At 43.5% G+C, this 25,440-nt stretch overlaps 1 protein-coding gene across 2 annotated transcripts in view; it reads right to left on the bottom strand.

Annotated features, from left to right (window-relative positions):
* Positions 1 to 25,440, bottom strand: part of DENND4B (DENN domain containing 4B) — a 286,354-nt gene that overhangs the window by 131,838 nt on the left and 129,076 nt on the right. For both annotated transcript variants that reach the window (XM_086947548.1, XM_086947549.1), the window contains exons 8-16: positions 23,687 to 23,745; positions 22,298 to 22,442; positions 21,063 to 21,238; positions 15,371 to 15,471; positions 14,518 to 14,733; positions 10,506 to 10,651; positions 7,473 to 7,612; positions 4,914 to 5,037; positions 1,578 to 1,784 (exon numbers count right to left, since the gene is read on the bottom strand). In XM_086947548.1, coding sequence (XP_086803674.1) covers positions 1,578 to 1,784; positions 4,914 to 5,037; positions 7,473 to 7,612; positions 10,506 to 10,651; positions 14,518 to 14,733; positions 15,371 to 15,471; positions 21,063 to 21,238; positions 22,298 to 22,442; positions 23,687 to 23,745 — 1,314 coding nt within the window. The remainder of the gene's footprint in view (positions 1 to 1,577; positions 1,785 to 4,913; positions 5,038 to 7,472; positions 7,613 to 10,505; positions 10,652 to 14,517; positions 14,734 to 15,370; positions 15,472 to 21,062; positions 21,239 to 22,297; positions 22,443 to 23,686; positions 23,746 to 25,440) is intronic.

The following is a 25,440-nucleotide window of genomic DNA, read 5'->3' as shown; positions in this document are numbered from 1 at the left end:
GAAGCTTTTCCTAACCTACTCAGGAGGTCTTGGGACTGGTTAGAAAATTAAATATTAGCAGTTTAATAAAGTATATACACAGGACGTAGCAAAATATAAACTTAAGACATTTTTTAAACACTCTGTAAATGTAAAAGAAGTTAAAACGGCAGGGTACATATTAAGTTGGTATCCTTAGCATGATTTGCTGGAGCGGCACAAGTACAGGATAGAAGCTGGAATGGTCGATTGGTAGTTTCAATTGTTAAACTGGAATGCGCCAGCAAGAAGAAAACATGCATTAGGAGCAAGTACACAGCAAGTGAGATGTTATAGCCTAGTTAGTATATCACATTGTCTTTTAGAAATTAAGACATTTTCAAATGTTCTGATATTCCCACTAAAATGGCTAGTATTATATTTGTTTAGGTTTGTGAAGTAAATTATATATTTGATATTTTTGTTTAAGGTATACTTTTTTCCTTATTTCTGTGAATTGTTTTGAGTCAAATCGTACAAATTACATTAGCTGGTGTCCCTGGCTTCTGGTACGGATTCAGTGGTGTGTAAGCGACGGGGCACCAAAGTTAATTAAAAGGTCAACAACCGCTGATCAAAGGCATTACATGTCTGATGCCACACATAGTGCCAGACGTTAATACCTCACCATAACGCCATAGGAATCTCATGTATGCGCCCCGTAACATTGATGACGTGGTCTTACCAATCAGGGACCTAGCGAAATACAGCAGGCTGGGTCTACTCTCATAAGTGGTAGGCATTAGAAACCCGGATACAGCATGACATAGTAACTAAGAAAGAAACATTAATATCCTGTCAGTACCAATACTTCTATGATGTTAGCTCTTTTCACACATTTAAGTCAGAAAAGGCAGTTAGAACACTGATAAACAAAATAGTCAAGGGAAGCATCTTCGGGTTGAGGCACAACTCAAAATATACTTATAGCGTTTGTTTGTAAGGCACTCTATTTTTCTTAACATTAGCTCTACGGCCAATGTTCACCTATGACACAGCCTTCAGGTATTTGCACTGGCCTTAGGGTCCGCGTGGGCTTACTACAAATGCCTGTTTAGCTAACAAAGTTGATGGAGCAAAGGCTCCAAACAAAAACAAAATACAATGTAGCTCACTTGTTATTTGCCTGACATTATTTCAAAGTCTCTGTGACGCTGTAAGATTGGAAAACACTTTAAGACTATGTGGACGAGTTTCTAGCAAAACAGTCTAAAGAATCCAATAGGCTCTCATTTCTGTGCCTGCATTTCTGTGTTCCCAAATACACCGTAGTTCTGATGCCGAATGACCCTTTGTGTTCATGGCAGGGTGTCGGTGCGCTCACACGTGTTACTATGTCCACACTGTGTACCCTTTGTCAGTGCCCCTATAAGCGTCTATTTGTTGCAGACTCTTCCAGTGCCCAGCCCCCTTCATTGATAAACGTATGCTCACACAACCTTTTACAACAGTGTTCTGTGCTGTGTACGTGCAGAAGAAAGCTGGTAACCCAGGAGCCATTGCACCTACGGTGGCCCTAGCACGCAGTCTGTAGTCCACACCTTCTAACTGGTTCTCACCTCATCAGGGAGCACAACTTTCTTGGTTTCCATCTGTTTCAGGGCACTGTAGGCGGTCTGTAATGCGAGCACCTTTGACTGCATGGCCTGTACGTAGGTGGGAAGGTATATGAACCATAGACCGTAGCAGTGCCCCAAAAGACATTTGGCCCACATGTCGGGCACAGCCGAGTACTTCTGCGCCACACGTTGGGCTGCCCTGATCTCCTGCAAAAACAAAAAGAGTTGGCAGTGGGAGCAGATGAAGCAATTGGGAACAGGGATAAGATGATCACGGCAAGAAGAGGTGACCATGAAATCGGAGAAGTCAATGTAGTAGGAAAGAGGGATGAAGAGTTAAATGTTGGAGTGACAGGATGGCTAGGAACAGAAGGCTGGAAAGAAAGGGGGAATGAAAGGAAGACTAATATATGTGGTGGAATAATCGGTTAGAATCAAAGAGGTGTGTGAGAAAAGAGGGGATTTGAGAGAGAGAAATTGAGTTAAGAATAAATAGAAAGGCAAGGGAGAAAAATGAATGAAAGAGAGAGGAGGCTGAAAACTGAGAGGGGCAGAACACAGTACTAAGTAAAAGAGGGGAGATAAAGTAATTTAGCCAGTATCAAGAGATGGAGGTGAGCCAGATGGGTTCACCTTATAGTAGAGAAAACGATGCAGATAAAAAAGAGTGAGATGGAGAGAAGGGGTAATTGATGAGATAGATGAATAAATGGAAAGGAGAAGAAAGGAAGGGATGGAGGAAGAAAAGTGGTGGCTATAGACTGAACGAGACCAGTAAGGACAGAAGACAGCGAAAAAAGGAAAAGAAAGGTTAGAAATGGAGGGTGAAGGGTGAGAACTGAGGATAGCAGAGGAAGATGCGTGGGAGAAGTAAGAAAAAGAAGGTAGAGGAAAGAGAAGATACATCATGTCATTGCAGAAGCAAGGGGAACATGGATGAAAGGAAAAGATCACAGAAGGAGAAAGGAATGCCGACTGGTGATCTAAGTGGGGGGAGGGGAAAATATATGGGAATGGGAGAATAGGATGAGAAACATACAAAGCAAGAAACCATAGAGAGTAAAACCGGAGAAAACGAGAAGAACAAGAAGAGCATTGGAAAAAGGAGACACAGGGTGGACTGGAAAAAAAGAAGGACCCAGCAAAGATCATGAAAAAGGAGTAACACCAGGATTGATCTCTTAACCCTGAAGTTGAATTATTTATAGCATACCCTCTTTGGAGCAAAGGAGAATTAACAGGTGTCTCCCACTCCTCACTACAATTTATGCTAATTCATGTAAGGAGTGTTAAGAAACAGACAACTCTGTCAGAGTAATTCCAATTTGCAGGGGGGGGTTATTGTATATAGATATGGGCCTGGTCCTGGCCAACACACACAGTGAATTAACGTGTATTCGTAAAGCACACTTTCACCCAGAAGGGTATCTTGGCGCTGAATAACAGAGGTTTATTGTTACCCAGCTCAATGGTACTCATTTTATCGACCTCAGAAGGATGAAAGGCTGTTGGTATTTTAGAATAAAATGTTACTTATTACAAACTTCTCGTGCCTTAATCTTATGAAGATAATAATCTCTGCAGTAAAATAGAATACAAGGTGAATATTAGAATACTTCAAATGCTTATCATAGCGATATTAGAATAGTCTAATCCCTTACCTACTACCTACTATCTACATATATGCTATCACACTCATGATTATGGTTTTGGTGGAATGGCTATTCAAATTTTTTGTTTATTGGCCAAGCCATGTAAGTATCAACACATAACTAAGAATGCTATCAGGTCTGCAGTCGCATTGTAGTCCTTTGGTATTTCCTCTTAGCAATTAGTCATCATTTCTGCCTCACCAAAATCCTCAGTAGTTTTTATATCTTCTATTTCCACGATTTCCTACAGAGATGAGAAGGGGAGCTTCCTCCGGATCACTAGCAATGCATCTTTTACAGAAGCACAAGGAAGGTAGGCAAAAATGTTGCAATTTCTAGTTCCTTCCAAGCCTGATTTGTGTGAGTTGTGATGGCTTTACAGCTCTCACTGCAAAGCAACCATCAGCTTTCAGAAAGCAGGACATTTCAGTTCTCCGTTTCGTTTGCGAGACTAATGTCCACTTACAGTTCTGAATATTATGTCTGAAAATCAATATGGTGATCTCAAACACACTGTGGGCATTATCCTTCATATTATTAGCGATCTAAGCCTTGTGTCACACACATATATTCTCAAAAGAGTACCCGCTCTCTCGTTGGCATACAATCAGGCATGACTTGTATTTAAAAAGTGTGTATGTCCAGGCAATTCCTGCCACACATGACAAAGCAGTCAGTGAATTTTAGGCTAATTGGTTAGAGAGATATTATGAACAATCAGAAAATATTTGCTATTGGGGAGATGTATTTATTAGAATAGTAATTCTTGATTACATGATATGCAGAAGAATAGCATACAACAAATACTAATCATTACAAAAGACAACAGTTTTTCTGTGTACTGGTTCAGGGTGATTCAGCGTGGGCCCCTATATTTTTCCCTTGGAAAGTCAAGTGGTACTTAGACATCATTTCTGAAATCTAAATATTCTATCATTGCTGCAAGTGTAACTCAGCTCATGGTGTGAAACACCGGTTAGTTCCCTTTCTCTTTAGACAAGCCACTGTTTCCTTTGAGGGAATTATACCAGGGCATGGCTCCCAAAAACATTGTTTTCACAACAGGAGATCAGGCAAGGAGAGAAAGAGAGGAGGAAATATCAATACAATGGATAAATAATGAGGGGCCTCTATATGAAGAGTCTTGGGACGGGAAAAGAATGAACAAGAGAAAAAGAGTAAGACAACAAGAGTGTGGAGAAATTGTTTCCTCCACTTTACGGATTATTTAATAAGGGTGGTGCCTGCCATTCAACTTAGCCACATAGGAAATTTAAATACCCTTGAGTGACCCTACTATTCAGTGTTAGAGGGAAGGAACTGATGAATAAAACTAGGCAAGTCTGCCATTGGCTTGAAGGAGATTATGGAAAACCTTTTTCAGACATACTCATCTAGGATTTGCAGATCAGATGCAACATACTATCCAATTATAAATAGGACACAGTGTGCATATGCTACTTTAGAGAAAAAGGTGGAAATCAAAAACAAAGAGGAGAGAGCATGGGGATATGCATAATGCGGAGCTACAAAAACGTGTGTGTGGAGTCAAAGGATGGGTCCCCAGCGAAGGTTTTATTCAATATCTGTAGATTAGTTTCAAGGCAGAGTAGGGTACATATGGAGGTCCATGTAGCAGGACAATGGAGCACAGGTAACCAGAAAGTATGTAAGGGATGTTTACCTGCTTGGTTCTTCGAGGTGCCGGACTACTTGGAGCACTGCTTCGAGCTGGGCACATCTGCACCGTCAATTGGTCGTGTGGCTGCTCAAAGAGCTCAGTCTTCAGCAGTGGGAAGCTATCATACCTGGATTGTGAAAACAACAAATTGTGGTCATCTGCATTTGGGTGGGGTTATGGTACCAGAATATCGCTGTCAAAACGCCAGCATATGTAGTATCCCCTAAAATTCATAATACAAGGCTCCAGCATCCCTCTAAACTCATGGCCTTATTCAAACATGCATCAGCATCTCCCAGAGTTCAACCTTCTGACCATATGCAGAACTAAAATCCCTCTGGAATTCCTCGTCTCTTTGAACATGGATTCCTAAGCCTTTCTAGTCAAAGCTTGGTCATCCCTTTGGGCTTCATCCACTCTCCGATTAATGACTGAGCATCCATCGGACCTCCAAACCCAACTCTAACACAGCTCCCAGCAATGCTAGTCCACCCAAAACCTGGAATACAGAGCTGTAGCTTCTTTCTCCGTTCATATACTTTTTCATATACATCTCCTGCTTCTTCCAGAGCTCGTCATTCTCACTATTTAAAGCCTTTTAGTTACTCTGGACCACTTACTCTATTCAAACAAGGCTGCAGCATTCCTCTGGGATCCTCACTCTCCATGTATACACAGCTCCTGCATCTCTTGAAATCTTTATACTCTCTATACACACCACCAACATTCATTTGCGTTCCCCGTTCTCTCTGTCCAGAAGATCAACATTCATCTGGGATTCTAACCATCACAATATATAACCTCAGAAGACCTATGTGTTCCTCATATGCTCTATACATGGGGGCCCTTTCTCTTCACATTCCCCATACAGAGTCCTATGTATACCCCGGGAGCCTCATCCTCTCAATACAGAACTGCAGTTTTCTTCTCAGATCCGTACATTCTCCCTAATTAAACTGACTCTGGCTCCAATGCCTCACAGTCTGATCATCCGTCTGAGTTATTAATATTTTCCATAGAGTTCCTGAAGCCCACTATGTACTCCACCCTCCCTACCCACAGCTCTGGTACTCCTCTGTCTCACTCTGCATAGCTTCAGTACTTGCTTTGGCTTCTTGTCCTCTCCACACACTCCACTGTCCCTCTTGGTGCTTCCCATCTCCTTATGTTGCCAAGGGTTCCGCACCAGCTGTATGCACAGCTCTAGCATCCAAATGGGAAACACATTCTTTCAACATAAAGCTAAAACATTCTTCTGTGCTACTTCACCATCCCTATACACAGGTCCAGCTTTAAAGTGGGCTGCCTTCTATCTGCATACACAGCTAAGGAATCCCTACAGGCTCAAAACGCTTTCTACAAAAACGCATTAACATTCCAATAGGCTACTTCCCCATCTCAGAACACAGCTATCATCATACTGGGCTGCTTACTGTCTCTATACACACCTACAGCTTCCCTATAGACTCGGCCACATCTCCTAATACAGCTATGCCTTCTCTATGAGCTTGTGACCTTCCTGTATCTCTCTAGGCTCTTTGCTGTCTCCATTCCCCACTCCTCTATCCATATGGCTCTGTACCCTCTAAATCTCCTGCTCCACAGATCTACATGCAGTTCAGCATCACTTGAGGCTCACAGGACTCTTTTCTAGATAATTCCAGCATCTGTTGTCTCCTCACTGCCTGCATACACATATCAAGCATTTTGGTTAAGTCTGTGGGTAGGTTTTGTAAGTGTTCAGAAATTTGGCGCTCAACTTCTTACGGTAAAGTATTAGCTTGTCGTAGCATCAAGGTAGGTGCTTCTTGGTCAGAGGAAAACCTTAACCTCTGTGAAGAGAAGTGGTACAACCACCCCCCTCTTATGTCAATTTGGCAGGGAACCAGAGCACACTATACTTTTTCAAATGATATCTTCTTCATCAAGTGTTCATTCATTCGGGATAGATCATACCAAATGGAGATTTTTCAAAAGGATTTTATTTATAAACAGTGTCCACCTCTCGGGAATCACTGTATCTGTCACTTCAGCCTACACGTGTTTCATCACAGCATGTGGATGTGACTCTTCAGGGCTAAATAAGAAATATATAACGAAATATAATGAAAAACATAAAAGGATATTATAAGCACACGACAAATACGTGTGACCAGAAGGACACCAGTGTAGTGGAAACCAACACAGAAGGGGCGGGAAAAGAAATTAAGTATAATGGTGACTTATGCATTGCAATTGAAGCGAAAATTTTCGAACGTTTGTTGATCATTCTACAACTGTGTAATAGAGTAGAGTGGCGTGACATACGGCGCAAATGCTTTTATCTCTAAAAGACCAAAAGTGTATTGTGAGGTGAGTTACCAAACTTGCTAGTCATAATATGACATATCATTATTAAGAGACACAATTTCTTCCTAAGCGCTACTCAAAGTATGCATAATTCAATCCTAGAATTCCACTTTGGCGCTGGAGAAATTCTGCAGACATTTTAGAGCCTAAAACTGGTTGCATCCTTCGTAAACAACCATCTCTTTAGAACCTGTGCCCAAAGACCTGACTCACCTATAGAGCGCAGGCAGTTCCGTATCATCGGGACCCTGTGGCTCCTCGGGTGGCATTATAAATACAGTGTGCTCACTGCGGTGAGACTCATCCAGCTCAATAAGGTGAACATCCTCCATCTTCTCCAGGTCCACTTGCACCTAAGAAAGCGATGTACAAGAACGTAAGGATGTATTTGTTTTAGCTTTATATAAATATGTTGATAAATCTAGCGTGCAGAACAGGTGCAGTAAAATGAGAGGCGTTCATTGGTTAAGGACGAAAAATGTGATGAGTTGGCAGCAGCGTTTGATTTCTGGAAACCTTTGGGGACCACTAGTACAATTGAAAGAAAGCACAGAATAAAGCACAATGAAAGTTGATCAAGGTTTTAAAGTGACAATGAGGTAAAGCGGGGTGTATGGTGCGTGTTTTTTTAAGGACGAGGAGATTTACCTTGCATTTGATGGTTGGGTGAAATAGCAGTCACAAACCAACCTTAAGGTGAGAGGGGCCTTAGATTCATATTGTATGAGATCTCATCCTGGGCAACTCTAGAGGAGGAGCATTCTGACCTGGCCTTCTAGGCTCTCACTGTGTTGATGTGCGCAAAAACTGGAGTATATTTATTTTTAACATTTGTTAGCATGAGTAGTATCAATGAATGTTTATTAATATTCTTGCAGTCTCCATTTAGAAATGATTACTTAAAACCATGTACGTTGGCCGGTTATGGACGTGGTGCCAGTCAAAGGATTTTCCTTCTATAATGGTAGGTTATATTAGAGAAGTCTTGTATACCAAGAGGTCACCATCAGTGGCCTCTTGATGGTCATACATCTACCCACCACATCATAGCAGTTATACGTACCAGGATTTGTTTATGGTGCGCAAAATATAATGATAATTGAGGTTAAAGAATGCATGATATCAAATCTACAATATGTATAATTTGGGTGAAACTACACTACTCGTTATTCTGAACTGTCCAGATGAGAGAGTTTCCGTGTTTAGGACAGCCGGGTGGTTGAAATGTTGGCCAATCTGGGAAGCCGCTTAACAAACGTTCACTTTTACAACGACCAGACATCCCCATCACCCATACTCTGCAACCACTGGCGGCTAGCCATTACTGAAGTGGTCCAACAGTTAATTCTGCATTTGGTATCCATGGAATTCTATATCCCCAGGGTCTGCCCTGCCTAGGACTTGGCATGTGTAACTAGTAATTGCTCTCCTACAGAGTAAGCCATAATGCTCCTGATCTAGTGTTACCACATATAAATTGTATGCTCTTTGATTGTATTTTAAGTGGACACATATAGCCTGAATGTTAGAAATAAGATTCAACATCGTCATCTAGCTATTGCTATTTCTTATTTTTTCCCAAAGCATGCTCACAGCCTCCGTCCTGATCTTGTTAATATTAATCCTCATCTTCTTATGGACTATATTTGTGTTCATCCTTTCTTGGTGTCATGGTGTCTTAGTGTCATAATGAGACTCCTCTCTGAAAAAAGCCCTTGACTAATAAGAATGATGGATTTCTCTCTCTGGGACTAGTATCTAGTCCACGTGATTGGGCACCATTTAGTTTGTGGGGCTGGCACATTTTTATGTCCCTCTTCATTTGGGAGACTACGTTTTTACGAACAGACAGTTTTTCAGTGTTGAACCGAGAAAAGTATTTTTGGAACTAAGATCAGTCAAAGTTGGATGTGTATTTTTCTGGAATCGAGGATATAACTATGTCAATGGTTTATTTTCAAGTTGGGCTCGTCATGCTTTTTAACTTGGTTTATAATGTTCTTTCAGAGCAAATAGTACAAAACTTCTGATTTCGTAAGGCAGGAAGTTTTGATATCACTTTGGAGTTGATGTGTTCCCAATGTCTCTTATCTTAACTTACTAACCAACCTTCCAAGAATAATTTTTCTGCATTAAAGCCATCACACCATTCTGTTCCAGCCTTCAGGGTCTCTATTATGCGAACAAATGGGTGGCATTTCATATAAATTAAGGGATATATCTGAAAATATCCCCAGCTTCTGAATATGAAATAAAGTTTTAAAAAATGTAGTTTGCAAACTCTGCATCACCTTTGTCCTTAGAGGTGGAGTCGTTAGGTTGTTGGAATGTCTCTGACACTATTGAACCAGCTCAACTCAGCTCAACGCAATGGCAAATTGAGTCAAGCATTTTTCAATCTGCATTTGTCAAGAGGTTTGATGATACAATGTCCACATACTGACAGACTCTTGTTTTGGTCTTGCATAGGCCATGGTTGAAATCCAAATGATAAGTCAATCCAGAGGTAAATATTAATGGAAAATCAGAACACATTGTTTTCATACCCAATAGTGAAACCCGTGAAAAGGCCTGAAATTTAACAACTTTGTGGGTTATTCGTTTTCAACCTTAACCCCCTCTGGTCACATACGGTAGGAGCCTTTGCTGATGCAGTTTCTACCAGGCTGCTGCTGACCCAGATACTGTTAAAAACAAAAGCTCTAATGATGGAGTCCACAGTGTGTGGCATAATGGAATTGAGGTCAACGACATACTGAGTAATTTCAAGACATGCCTATTGAGGACTCCAACATTTGATGTCCAGAAAAAACAGGATACCATTTTGAGTCCAACCACTAGATGGTGAAAACCGCACAGGATGTGGATCTATGATACATTCACTCTGCAAACATGAATGAAAATCAAATTAACTAAATCATTGAGGTATTAAGCATCTCAATTGCAAAATATAATCTGAAAAGTATTTAAAGAAAAATAACACTGCATCAATATGGGTATGCACTGTCCGATATGCTCAAAGAAGCTAAAGCAGCCCTGCAACCATTTCCCCTAGCTATGGGGACCTACATATCATAAATCTAACACAACCATAAAGACCGTTCCACTATTCACACAAAGGGAACCTTCATTACACACCTGCTTCATCAGAATTTCGTACAATGAATACATATGGACTTGTTCGCAAATCAAAGAGCAGCATAACCCTATATATGGTACAATGAACAGAGGTGAGAGAGAACTTACCTTCTCTACACAACTGTCAAAGAACTCCAGGCATGTCTGCTTATTGCTGACAAATGAGCACTCTTCAATGAACTGAGAGAACATCTGGGTCTTTGTTAGCAAAGTATAGAACTTCTGATATGCTCGATCTCTGGATTTTATGAAGCCTGCAGAGATTGAAGGCAAAAAAAACAACAACAAAAAGAAGATGTAGGTTCTGACACTGATTGCGAATGAACATACATTTGTTAACATCAGTCAACCAATCCAGGAGCCCCTTAAAAACACAGGCCTATCAATGTCAACTAATATCTCAACCAAGAAGTTAAAAAGTCTAACCCAATTACAAGCAGCAGGTTTGCAAACCTAACAGCAACATGAATTGCCAACCAAAGTGTCAAATGGGCATTCAATCAAATGACCAAGCAACTGAGAGGGTCAGCGTGCCTTGCCAACGGCATGGACTAGATCGCCTTGTTGAATGACAGGAAAAGAATGCCTTGCCAACGGAGTCGTTCTGCATGCCTTTCCAATCAAGTAGACTGACGTACCTTGCCAATTGACTGTGTCAGCATGCTCTGTCAATCAGGTGTCTGGCATACCGAGTGGGCTTGCGTGCCTGGCATACCCAGTGGGCTTGTGTGCCTGGCATACCCAGTGGGCTTGCACGCCTGGCATACCCAGTGGGCCTGCGTGCCAGGCCAACCGACTGGACCTGCGTGCCTGGCCAACCGAATGGTCCGGCGTGCCTGGCCAACCGAATGGTCCGGCGTGCCTGGCCAACCGAATGGTCCGGCGTGCCTGGCCAACCGAATGGTCCGGCGTGCCTGGCCAACCGAATGGTCCGGCGTGCCTGGCCAACCGAATGGGCCGCGTGCCAGGCCAACCGAATGGGCCGGCGTGCCAGGCCAACCGAATGGGCCGGCGTGCCAGGCCAACCGAATGGGCCGGCGTGCCAGGCCAACCGAATGGGCCGACGTGCCAGGCCAACCGAATGGGCCGGCGTGCCAGGGCACTCGACTAGGCCGGTGTGCCAGGCTACCTGACCGGGCCGGCGTGCCAGCATAGCTGCCAACCGACTGGGCAGGTTTTCAGATGCCCACCCCAGGCAGGTGGTCAGATGCCCACACCAGGCAGGTGATCAGGTGCCCACCCCAGGCAGGTGGTCCGGTGCCCACCCCAGGCAGGTGGTCCGGTGCCCACCCCAGGCAGGTGGTCCGGTGCCCACCCCAGGCAGGTGGTCTGGTGCCCAACACAGGCAGGTGGTCAGGTGCTCACCCTAACCTTGGTAATCAGATTCCCACACCAACCTGGTGGTCAGATGGCCCGTGCTCCAAAGAGGTGGCCGGGAGTTCCCCCAACCACATGGTCATAAAGCCCCCCATCCAGGTAGTCAGAAGGGTCCCCCAACCAGGTGGTCAGATGGCCCCCTTAAAACAGGTGGTCAGATGGCCCCCTTAAAACAGGTGGTCAGATGGCCCCCTTAAAACAGGTGGCCAGATGGCCCCTTAAAACAGGTGGCCAGATGGCCCCCTTTAACCAGGTGGCCAGATGGCCCACTTAAACAAGGTGGCCAGATGGCCCACTTAAACCAGGTGGTTGGATGGCCCACTTAAGCCAGGTGGCTGGATGGCCCACTTAAGCCAGGTGGCCAGATGGCCCCCTTAAGCCAGGTGGCCAGATGGCCCCCTTAAAGCAGGTGGCCAGATGGCCCCCTTAAAGCAGGTGGTCAGATGGCCCTCTTAAACCAGTTGGTCGGATGGCCCCCTTAAACCAGGTGGTCGGATGGCCCCCTTAAACCAGTTGGTCAGATGGCCCCCTTAAACCAGTTGGCAGGATGGCCCCCTTAAACCAGGTGGTCGGATGGCCCCCTTAAACCAGGTGGTCGGATGGCCCCCTTAAACCAGATGGTCAGATGGCCCCCTTAAACCAGATGGTCGGATGGCCCCCTTAAACCAGATGGTCAGAAGGCCCCCCTAAACTAGAGGTCAGAAGGCCCCCCTAAACAATGGGGTCAGATGGCCCCCCCTAAACCATGGGGTCAGATGGCCCCCCTAAACCATGGGGTCAGATGACCCCCCCTAAACCATGGGGTCAGATGGCCCCCCCTAAACCATGGGGTCAGATGGCCCCCCTAAACCAGGGGTCAGATGGCCCCCCTAAACCAGGGGTCAGATGGCCCCCCTAAACCAGGGGTCAGATGGCCCCCCTAAACCAGGGTTCAGATGGACATCTTACACAAGGGGGTCCAATGGCCTCCTTAAACCAGGGGGTCAGATGGCCCCCATAAACCGGGTGGTCATATGCCCCCGTTAAACCTGGTGGTCAGATGGCCCCCTTAAACCGGGTGGTCAGATGGCCCCCTTAAACCGGGTGGTCAGATGGCCCCCTTAAACCGGGTGGTCAGATGGCCCCCTTAAACCGGGTGGTCAGATGGCCCCCTTAAAGCAGGTGCTCAGATGTCCCCTTCACCAAACAGGTGGTCAGATGACGCCACATATTGAGAGGTGGACTGCTGGTCTACTAACAAAGTGGCCAGCACGCCACCCTACCAAGTGGTCAGCCAGGCATCCAAACCAAAGATCAGTCGCCGCCCCACCCTGGCAGATGCCTGGTCACCCAGCGAATCAAGTGGTTACTCAACCCCCCAACAGCAAAAGGTCGCTTCAGCTGCCCCAAAATATAAGATGACTATTAAACTATCTAAATGGTGAGATATCTGTGTTCCTCAATGAAGTGTCAGAGTAGCTAGTGACAAAGTGGTCAGCCAGCCTGCTTACCAAGTAGTCAGCTATCCAGCCAACAACCAATAGGTCTCTTGAACCAACCAAGAGGTCTGGGAAGCTACTAACAGTTTATCCACCAACCAAGGAGTCAGTCAGCACACCACCAAGTGGGTTTGTCAGCTAGTCAGTATAGGGGGTCAAACAGTGTGCCAGTCAAGGGGATCAGCTAGTCCACCAGCCAGCCAAGGGGGGTCTGACTGCCTGCACGAAAAGGAAGACCGACTACCCACAAGCTGGTGAGGTCTGCCATCCACCAGACAAGATGGTCTGCCAGAAAAGGATTAGGCTGACCCACCCTACAAGGGGTCGGCCAGCCTGAGAAGCAGGTGGTTGGCTGATATGCCAATATAACGTGTATTTGTAAGCGCAAGTTCACCCCTAACGGGATATCTTGGCGCCAGATGTTTATTGTTACCCAACTCAATGGTACTCATTTTATCGACCTTAGATGGATGAAAGGCTGAGTGGACCCGCCAGGATTTGAATCTGTGACCATGAGGTCAAACACAGGTCCCTGCAGTGGATGCATTAGTCCACTAAGCCACCAGACCAGCTGACTCACAAGGGATCAACTTCAGTTTAGCAAATGAAGAGGTTAGCCAACCCACCAACATACATAAAATTACATTAGCTGTTCTGATGTTGCAAAAAGACAACGCTGCAGGCATTCTTAAAAACTATGTTGTAAACACAGCGACAAAAGAAAATAAAGTTTTGTTTCTCATTGATGAACTATTGTGTGACTTACCAATGGAATTAGCAAGGGGTTGTTCTTTAATGGTATCATGTTAGTACCTGTGACTAATGCACACTTCAAGACTTAACAATCCATTATTCACTGTAGAACCAGCTAACTACGCTTCAGCACCATTCAACTACCTTAATTAACCCATCTCTGACACAATGAGCTAATTGACCTCAATTTCAATTCAACTAACCCACTCAAGCCTCAACATAATATGCTAATTGGACTAAACTTTATGAGGCACATCAAGTGGTTTGTTGTTACATTTATACAGCATATGATATCAACTGTGTGTGGTAGCCGATACACTTCCCTCCACCACTGGGTCAGTAAATTTCTTCAGAGATGTGGACTTATACAAAGCGCCTAGACCAGGGCCTACCCATTCCAAGGCACATCAACAACTGAGTCCACTGAAGAACTAAGTTAAGTTTTGCAAACTGCTGTAAAAACACCTTGTCTAGACTCCAAACACCATCTGGCTCAGATTTTTGTTCCTGACCTTGTAGGAAGAAGAGATTGCTCAGGTCCCTTGTCTTCTCTGATGGTGCTTGAGTGATGGGAAGCAAGAACGAACGATAGCCCTTTAAGACACATGCCATAAACCGCAGGAAGGAGGCTTGGATCTCCAATTCCAGCTGTTTTCGACGTCCATAGATCAAGTCGTAATCCTTCAGGAGGAATTCCAGGGAGTCCTCTTCCACTGGCTTGTTGTACACTGTCACACACACAAGAGAGAGGACAAGGGTTAGTGTATACTTGGAAAGCGTAAAACATTCCCAATATCTGCATGTTTCGGAGACAAGAGGATCAATATGCTTGGAGCAATGTGCCATTATCTAATGCTTGTATAACATAGTAAAGCATATTCCAGTCCCTGATTGATCTGAAGCCCAAATGAACCTCTGCGGCGCAATCAGATGCTCTGGTGAACTGTGGTACAGAACAAAGAATCCTTTGAGAAAGCAGTCCACATGCCAATATTGAAGAATGGTTTAAGAGGGCTGGTGGTCAGAGCTTAGAGAGGCAGTAAATGGCACAGGTCCCAAAAGAGGCTATTTAGTGAAGCTGTCACATATATCCCACTACTAGGCACATTGATTTACTTTTTGTCATAGCTTAGATGTGCAAGGTGTCTGCTGCATTCAGAACCAGAAGGACCTAGACCAGATTATGGTACAAGACTAGAGTTATTTGTTAACCTCAAGCCTGGAAGATCAAGACAGAGATGCTAAAGCAGAATAGATGTGGGTCTTGCTGACAGAACAGAAGCAAGTGCTGTAGCTAAAAGTTTTGTATCTGCTCTTAACACCCAATACTAGGCAGGTAGCCATTTCTAACAGCACAAAACTTACTTTCGTCCAGCTGCTGATGGAGCATGGTAAGCGAATGGTGCAACACCTTACTTGGCTTCCGAGGCAGAATACGGGAGGAAAGGATCTTCTTTTCTTCCGTTCTGAAAGCAGATAAAAAGACCTGAAACTGTAATTCCACTCCAGCAACGCAACAAGAGCAAACTCACCAGAGCCAGACTTGCTCATTCTTATAACCATTTGTTAGCCATATTCTCTAAAGAAACTTATAATCTACATCCAATATGGTGCTGCCGTTCTTTTTGAAATACCATAATCGCTATTTACAAAGGAATGCTCTAATCTAATTAAATGAAACTAAAAACAAATCACAAGCCTCTACTAAAAGAGAACAGGATACAGACCTGAGTATACAGGCCTTACTGGAAGAAATTAACTTGGGGTATAAATAAATGGCCACAGAGAATCATGAAGCAGGCCCACTCTGAAAAATTATTCTAATGATTAAAACTGCAAAAAGACTTCCAGTTTCCTGTTTGAACAAAGCACTCTCCTCCTGTTTTAATGACCGCATCAAATATATTGATTTCTGATGGACCCTCTAGCCAACTTATGCTTCACACAACCACAGGCCATCGAGAACAATATTATGACCATATCCCACTTGCTCAAGAGCATGGTTTCAGGAGAGGACTCCAACAATGTGTGCCATAAAGAGACACTGACCAAAAAGGAAATGGTAGGTTACTACATTGTACGGTGGGCAGGACATCTGTCATGTTTGGGATGGATTATGCAGGCCGCCAAACTCTAAATAAGGCTCATAGTGTGTTCGTAAAAGGGAGTAAAGTGCGGGTATTAAGGAGTTTGTTTATGGAGGGAGTAGATCTATCTTAGTGACCATCCGTTCCTCTTCCACAGAGAGAGTCATTACTGAAATTTAACACCCATGATTCTCAACTGTAAATGACTATTGCACCTCAGACATATGAATTGGATTTGAGGATGCTCCCATCTTCACATCTGAATTTATAAGCGCAATGAAAAGAAATCTACCAACTGTGGGAACTTTACCAACAGCCATGAAATTGTGCATTTTTTACAATCATTTTGAATTGATTTCTAAGGAAAATCCTTTCCCTACAAAAGGCTTAAGCTCACAGCATTTCTTCTATTCATTCATAGCTCATGCTATCCTAGTCACTTCTTCCTTTTTTTGTTTCCTGCTATTCCCTGAAAGTGTGTGAAGTGCTCTCCTGCTGTACTTTAGGTAACAGATTTGGAGTGGAACTTAGGCTTGGACTTCGGTTTATGGGCACTGCACTGTCTCTTGTGTTTCATACAGAACTACTGTCATAAGCAGAGAGACCCCATTAGCTCAAGTATCTGTATTTCAACTGCCCCTGAGATCTTGCACTACTCCTTACCTGGCCTCTGCAGATCACTCACAAAACAGTGACACGAAAGAGGTACAGAAGTAGCATGGAAGAAGTATATGTGGGGGGAGGAGGATGGGAGTGAGGAAGAAGAGGGGGAAGGGGAAGAAAGGTGGGGTAGGAAGAGAAGGGAAGGAAGGGGAGAAAGGGACAGAGAAAAATAACATGCAGGAGGAATAGGAGAATTAGGGGTAAGAGGTAGGAAGACAGAGGAATGGCTAGTGGAAGAGGATGAAGAGGAGAAAAAAAGAGGAAGAGGCAGTAGAAAAGGAGGAACAAGAGGAGAAGAAGCAGGAAGATAAATAATTTGATGAGGAATTGAAATAGGTAAAAGAGAATGGGAGTGAAGAAGAAAAGGAGGAAGGGCTGAAAGTGGGAGGAAGAGAGTAGGATATGAAAGAGGAGGACGAGAAACTGGAAAAGGAGTGGCAGGATGCAATATGAAGAGCAGAGGGGAGGGAGAAGAAGAGACGACAAAATGAGGAAGGTGTGCAGAAGAGCGAGGGTTGAAGAAAGGGGAAGGGAGTGAGGACAAAGACAAGATGGAGGTGAAAGGAGAAGGAAGCCAATAAGTAAACTGCTCTAGTTGACCTGTGTAGAAGAATGGAAGAGATGTCCTGTTTTAGAAGCAATGTTCATCAGGATGCTGAAGGCCAAGACCCGGCGCTCACTAGCATATCTAAGATAGACTACGCCATATATATATGGAAGAGCCCACCCACTGCCATGCCTGGACAGCTCTACTTATGAAGCCCCTATGCCCTTTACCGGATGTGGGAACCAGCGCATGGGCACATTCAAAATAAGAAAGCATTATCTCCTCCCCATCCTCCATGCGAAAGTGTGTATGAGGTGCAGTGGGGTGAATGGGCAGTGAGAAAATCACAGCACCTGTATGGTTTCCCCCTCCCACTTCACTGCACCACTTTATTTCCCACCCTCTCTACTGTACTTTGTTACTTACTTCAGTTTTTTTTACTCAGCCCTCTTTGTCCTCCTATTTGCCTACTCCTTTTACCTACCTCCCTCTTGCTATTCATTGTCTTTCATCCCCTCATCAGCTCACAAAATAACCTCCATTTCTCTTCCTCATCTCTTATGCAACATTTTACTTACTTCTCTCTTTCTCCTCTTCTCCAGCTTCTACACCTCTCCTCGCCCTTCACCCAATTACCCTCTTATCTCCTTTCCTTCTCTTCAGCTCTCCTTCCCTTAAATATTCATCTTTCACTGTCTTCTACCTCTCCTTCACTCTTTCCCATCCCTTTTTCTGTCTCAATTCCCTGCTCTTTTATTTGTATTTTTTTCTTTCTGATCCATTTCCTCTAATCATGCCCTCCTTTTTCCATTCCTCAACCTTCCCTGTTTCTGACCTCCTCATGTGCTCCTCCCCTCTTCTACTCTACCTAGTCCAACGGTACTGTTTTTTTTGTAAAACGTTTTATTAACATACATCAGCATATTAATTTCAATACAGAGGAAGTAATAAATCTGGCATCATGGAGACAATAGGTAAAATCAATCATGGCAGTATATTGCCGGAAGATCTAGGGGGAAGGGGGATCATCATAACTGACATCGCGGGGCGGTTGACATATATCACCGTAATAGGAATTTCACAAACCCCATATGCGGGTCCACTTTTAAGGGCAACCCGAGCCATATATACACTGTGTTCTCCCTATATATGGACCAATCCAGGTCGTTCTTCCATTTATCCACTGTAGAAGGATGTGATGCTCCCCATAACTGTGCGATGTTTCTCTTAGCTAGCATAAGCCCCAGAGTGACCCACTATGTAAGAGAAGTGTTCAAATCTGTCGGTTCCCAAATATTCAATAGGCATCTACAGGCCTCAGGACCAAGCTGGGAGGTTAGCACTGTGTTGATTGTGTCATGTATCCTATGCCAGGAGGGTTGAATAAGGTCAAATTCCCAAATAGTGTGCATAAATATACTCTCTTGGCCACAACCCTGTCTACATTCCCCCCGTCCACTTTTCCCATCTGCACCAGCTGGGGTCCCGTCACGTATACTCTATGGAGGATTTTAATTGCACTAATCGGAGTCGCGCTGGTATAGCCATGACTCAAGGCGAGGAAAAGGCCTCTTGTCATTCTTCGTCATCCATCTCAATTCCATCCCCTGACCATTTTTCCCCGAGTGAATGAAGAGAGTCTGGCATATTATTTATCAACTTTTTATATATTAAAGAAATAGTTTTATCAGGGAGGTGTCCATCCAATACCCTGTCCTCCAACGGAGAAGACTAAGGAAGGGTGGCACCTCTCAGCAAAAGGGAGCGCAAAGCGTGCCTGATCTGCGTGTAACGAAAGTATTCTGTGTCAGCCAGGTCGAATTGTTGTTGCAAGGTGGGAAATGGTTTAATATCGGACTTTTCCCATAGATCACCTATGCGTGAGATCCCAATAAGGTCCCACTTGTCAAACCCCTTGAATCTCAACAGGCTACCCAGCTGCTCTGAATCACAATGGAGTCGCAAGTGTAGGTCTGCGATCTCAGCCTAGGCTTCTAGTGGTAGTGTGCCAGATATGCACCGACTGTTTAGTGGGGCCTGTTAGTTTGTAGTGTTGAGGTTTGGAATAAAGGGCTCTGTTATAGTTCCCTACAGAGACAAGCCATCTGTCGATGGCATAGCCTGGATATCCCAGTCGAGCATAAGTGCTATGGTTGATGGCAGCTAGATGGGTCGCCCAGTAATATTTTTTTAATATCCGGGAGGCTATTGCCTCCGATGTACCAGTTCAGAGTGAGCTTATTGAGAGCAACACGAGGCTTTCCTTCCCACAGCAGGATCCCCTGAAGGTGCTCTACCTCCCTAAAATAAGACGACTTATCAGGATCTAGGGAATTATGCAGGGCGTACAAAAACCGAGGCAAGGACATCATTTTAAAAAGGGCCACTTCACTCAGCAGGGAAAGGGGGAGAGACTTCCAATTATATATCTTTCCCCAGCCTGGTCAGAGGTGGGAGCTGGTTCAGAGTGTACCAGAGTGATGGATCTAAGGAGAGAAATATCCCTAGATACTTAAAGCCCTCAGTATGTATTTGTATAGGGCATCCCTTCAAAGGGACAGGTGGTTCTCCCACTAGGACAAACAGCAAGGACTTACTCCAATTAATACAATATCCAGAAAATCTACAGAAGATGGCCAGGATATCCAAGACGACAATCAGGGACCATCTCGGGGATCCTACTGTACTGTTGAGTTATGTTCCACTTCTCCCCTCATCACCTTGCCTTATACTCTTAGAAATTGCAACTTCTTCCCTATCTTATTTGCTATCTGGCAAACATGCTTTCTGGAGATACTGTTAAAAGAAACTTGCATATGTCTATGGATATTCACTTCTTCCTCTTAACCCTATAGCTATTGTGTTCTATACAGCAATGAAATATGAATTCTCCTCTCTGCCATATGTTCCCCAGTACAAATGGCTTAGGGTGGGCTAACATTTCATACAGGCCCTCATAAATTGCATGGGAAGCATGTTTGTCAAGTCTGTAAAGAGAAATTTGCCTCTGGCTGCAAGTCTTACAACTGAAATTAAATTCGAATCACAGTCTACTAAAACGGACACAACTTAAATTGTAATATTTGATATAAAAAATCATCATTGTGTATTAAGGTGCACATCATTGCGAGGCTATGCTAGTGCTCATCAATTTATTTTCAGTGAAAATATGACTCCATACGAAAGATAAAAGCAGCGCAAAGATGTGTGAACACAGAAATGGGAAAAGCCACGTGAAACACTGAGACTTGACACCAGAGCCAGAAGATCAGGACCTTAACGCTAGAATGTGCTGACTTTAAGACTTCAGTGTAATATCCTACATCCACCTATATCCAAGGTTCTCAGTTTCGAGGAAGTAAACAGCAGGCCCACAAATCAAGACGGTAGGCTAAATATACATTACAACTGTTGACATTGGGAGCATAGTTTTGTTTAGATTGTTTATCCTTGTTCTCACATGAAATATCCAATTGTTCTGTATTTATATACACCAATACTAAGCAAAGTTTTAAAGGCCATAATGGAGAAATTGAATCACACGTGGAAATTCAGAAAACCAGTGCAGTTCGAACCGCATAAGGGTCATGTTCTGAATGGGAGTGACTAGTCTTTAAATCAGTGAAGCAGCATTTATTCCAAGGTGCGAATTATCAACAAGAACAAAGGAACTTTGCAACGAAGGCATTCAAATATTTCAAACACCAAAATACAAGGTGTGTATTGTTGATTCCAGGTCATCCGTAGTCTGCTTACTTACTGGAATAAGGTGTTGGTGTCCAAATCAATGCAGAGCACATCTTGCGGTGGATCATGAAGGTCGAAGTAGCTGGAGTGAATACCCACTATGAAAGGCACTGGGGCACACAGAACGTCAGCTAGTGTGAGTGGACAGAGGGGGATGTATGGACACTGCCACTGCAGTGGAAAGATTACCTGCGGAAACATTCATGTACTGTTAAAAAATACACCTAAGGAAGCAAGGCAACTACAAACGAAACACGAGTAGCGAGCATGGTTGAGTGCGCTGCATGATCATGGAAACAGGAAAAATAAGACTGCATAGAGAGCAGACAGCAATATAAAGGAGCATAAAAAAGAGCAATGGTAACAACAATGCAGTTAGAGAGCAGTAAAAGGAGGTGGGAGGATGAGAATGCAGCCACAACATTTAGAGAGAGAACAGCAGTTTGATCATTGGAGTAGATGGTATATCTACAGTGGACTGTGAGGGCAGGAAGAATTTTGCAACAGGAATGAACCAGAAGAATATGGAAAGGGATTGTCAAAAGGAAATAATACAGTGGAAGTAACAGAAAGTAGTGTCGGAAAGGGAAGTGTGAATAACTAGATAGCAAAGGGCAGAGGTGAAGAAACCATTAGACTGAAAGAGAATAGTATAGTATAGTATAAACCATTTTATAACGCGCTCCGTTACTGGAGAGTATCCTAGCGCGGGAGAAAAAGTAAGGCAGACAGCAGAACCCAGAGAAAACATCCTAGATTGCACTCTTGAATAAGTGGGTTTTCAGGTGTTTTTGAATGCAGCCACTGTTGGCGTGGAGCGCAGGTGAAGAGGGAGGGCGTTCCAGGCCCGAGCCACAACCACAGATATCGACTGGCCACCAAGTCTAGCACGTTTGAAACGGGGAAGAGACAGTTTAAACAGAGTGGAAGATCTTAGGGTGCGTGCAGGGGTATTGGTGGTGTTGAAGGACCAGTAGCATGAAGGTGATAGTAAGGTGAGAGGAAAAGGCTACACCAACAATATTACAGTGCTAAGGGGCAGGATACAGGAACTGCACAAGAGGGAAGAGGTGACCGTAGTTGATGAGTTCGTAAGGCGGCAAAGAGAATACGGAGACAACAGCATTTTGAACAGTTAAAAAGCTGATTAGTGATGTGGCATCTTTACGAATAAACCCTTCCTCCCATCACAAAGCTAGTTTGTGCCTGTTGGGTCAGTCCTTTCATTCTCTCCCACCAGAGACTCACCGACACCAGGGCCTCGCAGACACTAGTCAGGACGTCTGGACGCAGTGAATGAATCAGCAGCTTCTGCTCTGCCAGGACAGCCAGCAGCACTGTCAGCGTGTTCTCAGGTCCCAGGTTCTGCAGCAGCGTGACAAAGCTCGCCCCACTATAAAACAAGAAAGGGATAACATCAAACATTTCAAAATCTGCAAAACTATAAATCTCACTTTGGTAACTCAAGATAATTTTGGCTCTAGATAAATAACAACACTATGAAGTCAGCCTTATGTGAAGTGAGGTTATTAATATCCTGATTCTGACAATTTGATCCTATTTGTCTCCAAAGGTTGGGCCTGGTTTTGGTGAGTCTATTTCAATTTGCGGCAAATGTGTTTTAACACCATCACCAAAGCACAGAACTGTGATCCAATCCCATATCTGTCTTGTCCACAATGGAACCATGTATGTATCTATACATGTTTTAGAACGCTCATCATGACTGCAGCGATTAAGACCGGTAGCAGCATATCTAAGCTGATTTTTGCTATGTATCGATCTCTAAATAAACCCCAGCACCTTAGCAATGTGCTATCCATTCAGCACTCACCTCTTATGCAACTCACAAAAGATTATACAGCACCGGGGAGAACGTGAAGTTCCTTGAAAGAAAGCTTTTTGTTTAGTTGAAAGAAGATAAAACGACCGACCAAGTTCCACTTAAAATGTTCAGTTTTCTAGTGGGAACAATTGGCAACATTGTTGCATTGAAAAAGAAAGAAAAATACCTATCTGTACCAAACACTGTGATTAATGGAAACTCAGGCTGTACTACTAGTGTAACGACAAAACCGTTCCCAAAAAAGTCAATACCAAAATGTTGTGTTGGACTCAGACTGGTGGAAGTTGCTCATCAAAATGCATTTTCTCCTTACCTGTGAGCATGTCCTTCCATCCTATCAAATTCTTCACCTTAGATCTATTTGTTCCTCCACGGAGCTGGATTTCTCAGGCTTACTATTACTTTATATAGCATCAGTAGTCTCATGTTGTTTAGGTTTTCCAATTACTTGTTCTTAATGTTATGCTGAAAACTCCGTTTTTTCCTGTCAATTATCTCCTGCAACCACTCCACACCCTGTTCTCTTAGGAGTCATGGGCCTGGTCAGCCTACTTGCTTAGATGTGACTGAAAGCTGTTTACATGCTAGAAGCAGTCCATGTCATGGGGTTGTGGAATAATGCACAAGAGGGCTTTTGTTACAAATGGGCACGAATAAATGAGGCACAATATATCAGGCGTTGGGTAGAGGGTGTGACCTCATGGGAACCAGAGAAGAAAATCAGACACAAGACAGATTGTGTGCCACTTTAGGAATTAGGCAATCCCAAATGAAGTAGCAAACTGAAGTACCTGAGAGGAAGTGGAGAGGAGACAGGCTGCGTAAGTAGTACGTTATCGTAAGATGACATCTAGAAGAAAAACAGCAAGACACATTTAGCCTCAGCAGCACTGAAAACATTTAAACCCTAAAACACACACTTGCAAATTCGAAAAGCTGGCGGTCAGGTAACACCAAAAGGAATCTCCATTTAGTTATAATTGTATACAAATCATTCTCGTTCCCGGATCAACAGAGGGGGAGAGATAATCTTACTTTAAATTGTTTTAAACTCTTCTAGTCTCAGACCACAGATTGCTGAACTCCGTGGTCCGAAGAATTATTCTGAGATTAGGTAGGTTACGAAATAGCTTTTATTTACAAATGTAATATACAGCCTATGTAGTCATCACAGTGTGTGTTGAGATCTGGAACAAACTACTGGAAGCGTCCATGCAGAGGGTGGCTGCTCCATACTTCGGCATCCCTCTGTGATGCTCCAACCTACACCTTCCACCTAGGGAAGCTTCTGCTTTAAGTTTCATTGGCAAAGCTGCAGTGTATGACTTTAGTAAAGACTGCTGTGATGTTATGTTTTCGTTAGGATCTCATTAATTTAGGTGTCCTTGCTTCATGCCAAGAAATAGAAAAAAAGGTTCTCCAGAGCCTTACAAATTCCCCTGTCAGAAACAGTGAGGGTAGCAGGGAAATATTCAACACTGTGAATAAAAAAAACACTCCCCTGCGGGAGTAGGGAAAGTTATTTACCTTTAACAGGAGTTCTCCAGCATTATATTAATTTAATATTCGATAGCGATGGATCTCCGAGCTTTCGCTCATTGTGAGTGACTTTTTAAGACTATGAATATGAATGAATGAATTCAGCTTTATTCAGTTTTAATTTTGACACATAGAAACAGCATTAAAGCACAGTTTTACAACAACAACTCGTAATTATTATACAATGGTCATAAAAAGAAGAAGGTTAACATATTAACATAATTTTGTAGTTACATATCGTAGTTATTATACAGTTGACATAGTAAATATTAGTTAAATAGGTTAGAACAACCTTTAAAAGTCTAAGAGATAATTAAAAACTGAGGCCTAGCAACATACTTTAATGTGTAGCATGGTTCAAAGATGCTTCCTACGTCTAAGAATACTTTTCACAAATTGAGCTATGTGTCTCGCAAAGCAGTCAATATCTAGGAATTACAGTGCAAGATAGGCTGGACAACATTGACTCATGCTCCATATTTTCAGTATGGGTTTAATGCACCTTTTCCTTTGTTCCATGTAAAATTTTCAAAACAAGATTACGTGGATTGATGTTTGGGATGAAACTCCATCACAGGGGCAGTTTGGTACAATTTTAGCCCAATCGTTTATGGTCTGAAAGCTTACCAAGCGGTGGAATACTTTAAATCTGAGGAGTGTGAGGACAAATCTATCATACCCGCTTAGGGTGTATGTTAAATATGGTTGGATACTGATGGCGGACCGCATCATTTGGTTACTTTGATGCGTGGGCCTTGAAGCCTGGTTGGCAAATCTATTCAACTCCATGTGAGTCATACATTGCTTTTTTTAAACTTTTCTAGAGATGGAGCCCATCGGTGAATAGGAGTAGGAGGCTTAGATACAGATGTGAAATCTATTTACCAACCACAATGCCTCTCATAAGTAGCCTAACAAGACTCAGTACTTCCATCAACTTGGCATTTTTTCATAACTATTTACTCAAACTTCACTATGAAGAAAGGGAAACAGCAAGGGAAGAAAT

The sequence above is a fragment of the Lissotriton vulgaris genome, chromosome 12 (assembly GCF_964263255.1).
Source record: "Lissotriton vulgaris chromosome 12, aLisVul1.2, whole genome shotgun sequence".
Lineage (NCBI taxonomy): Eukaryota > Metazoa > Chordata > Amphibia > Caudata > Salamandridae > Lissotriton > Lissotriton vulgaris.
This window is presented reverse-complemented; position numbering and strand designations above follow the sequence as displayed.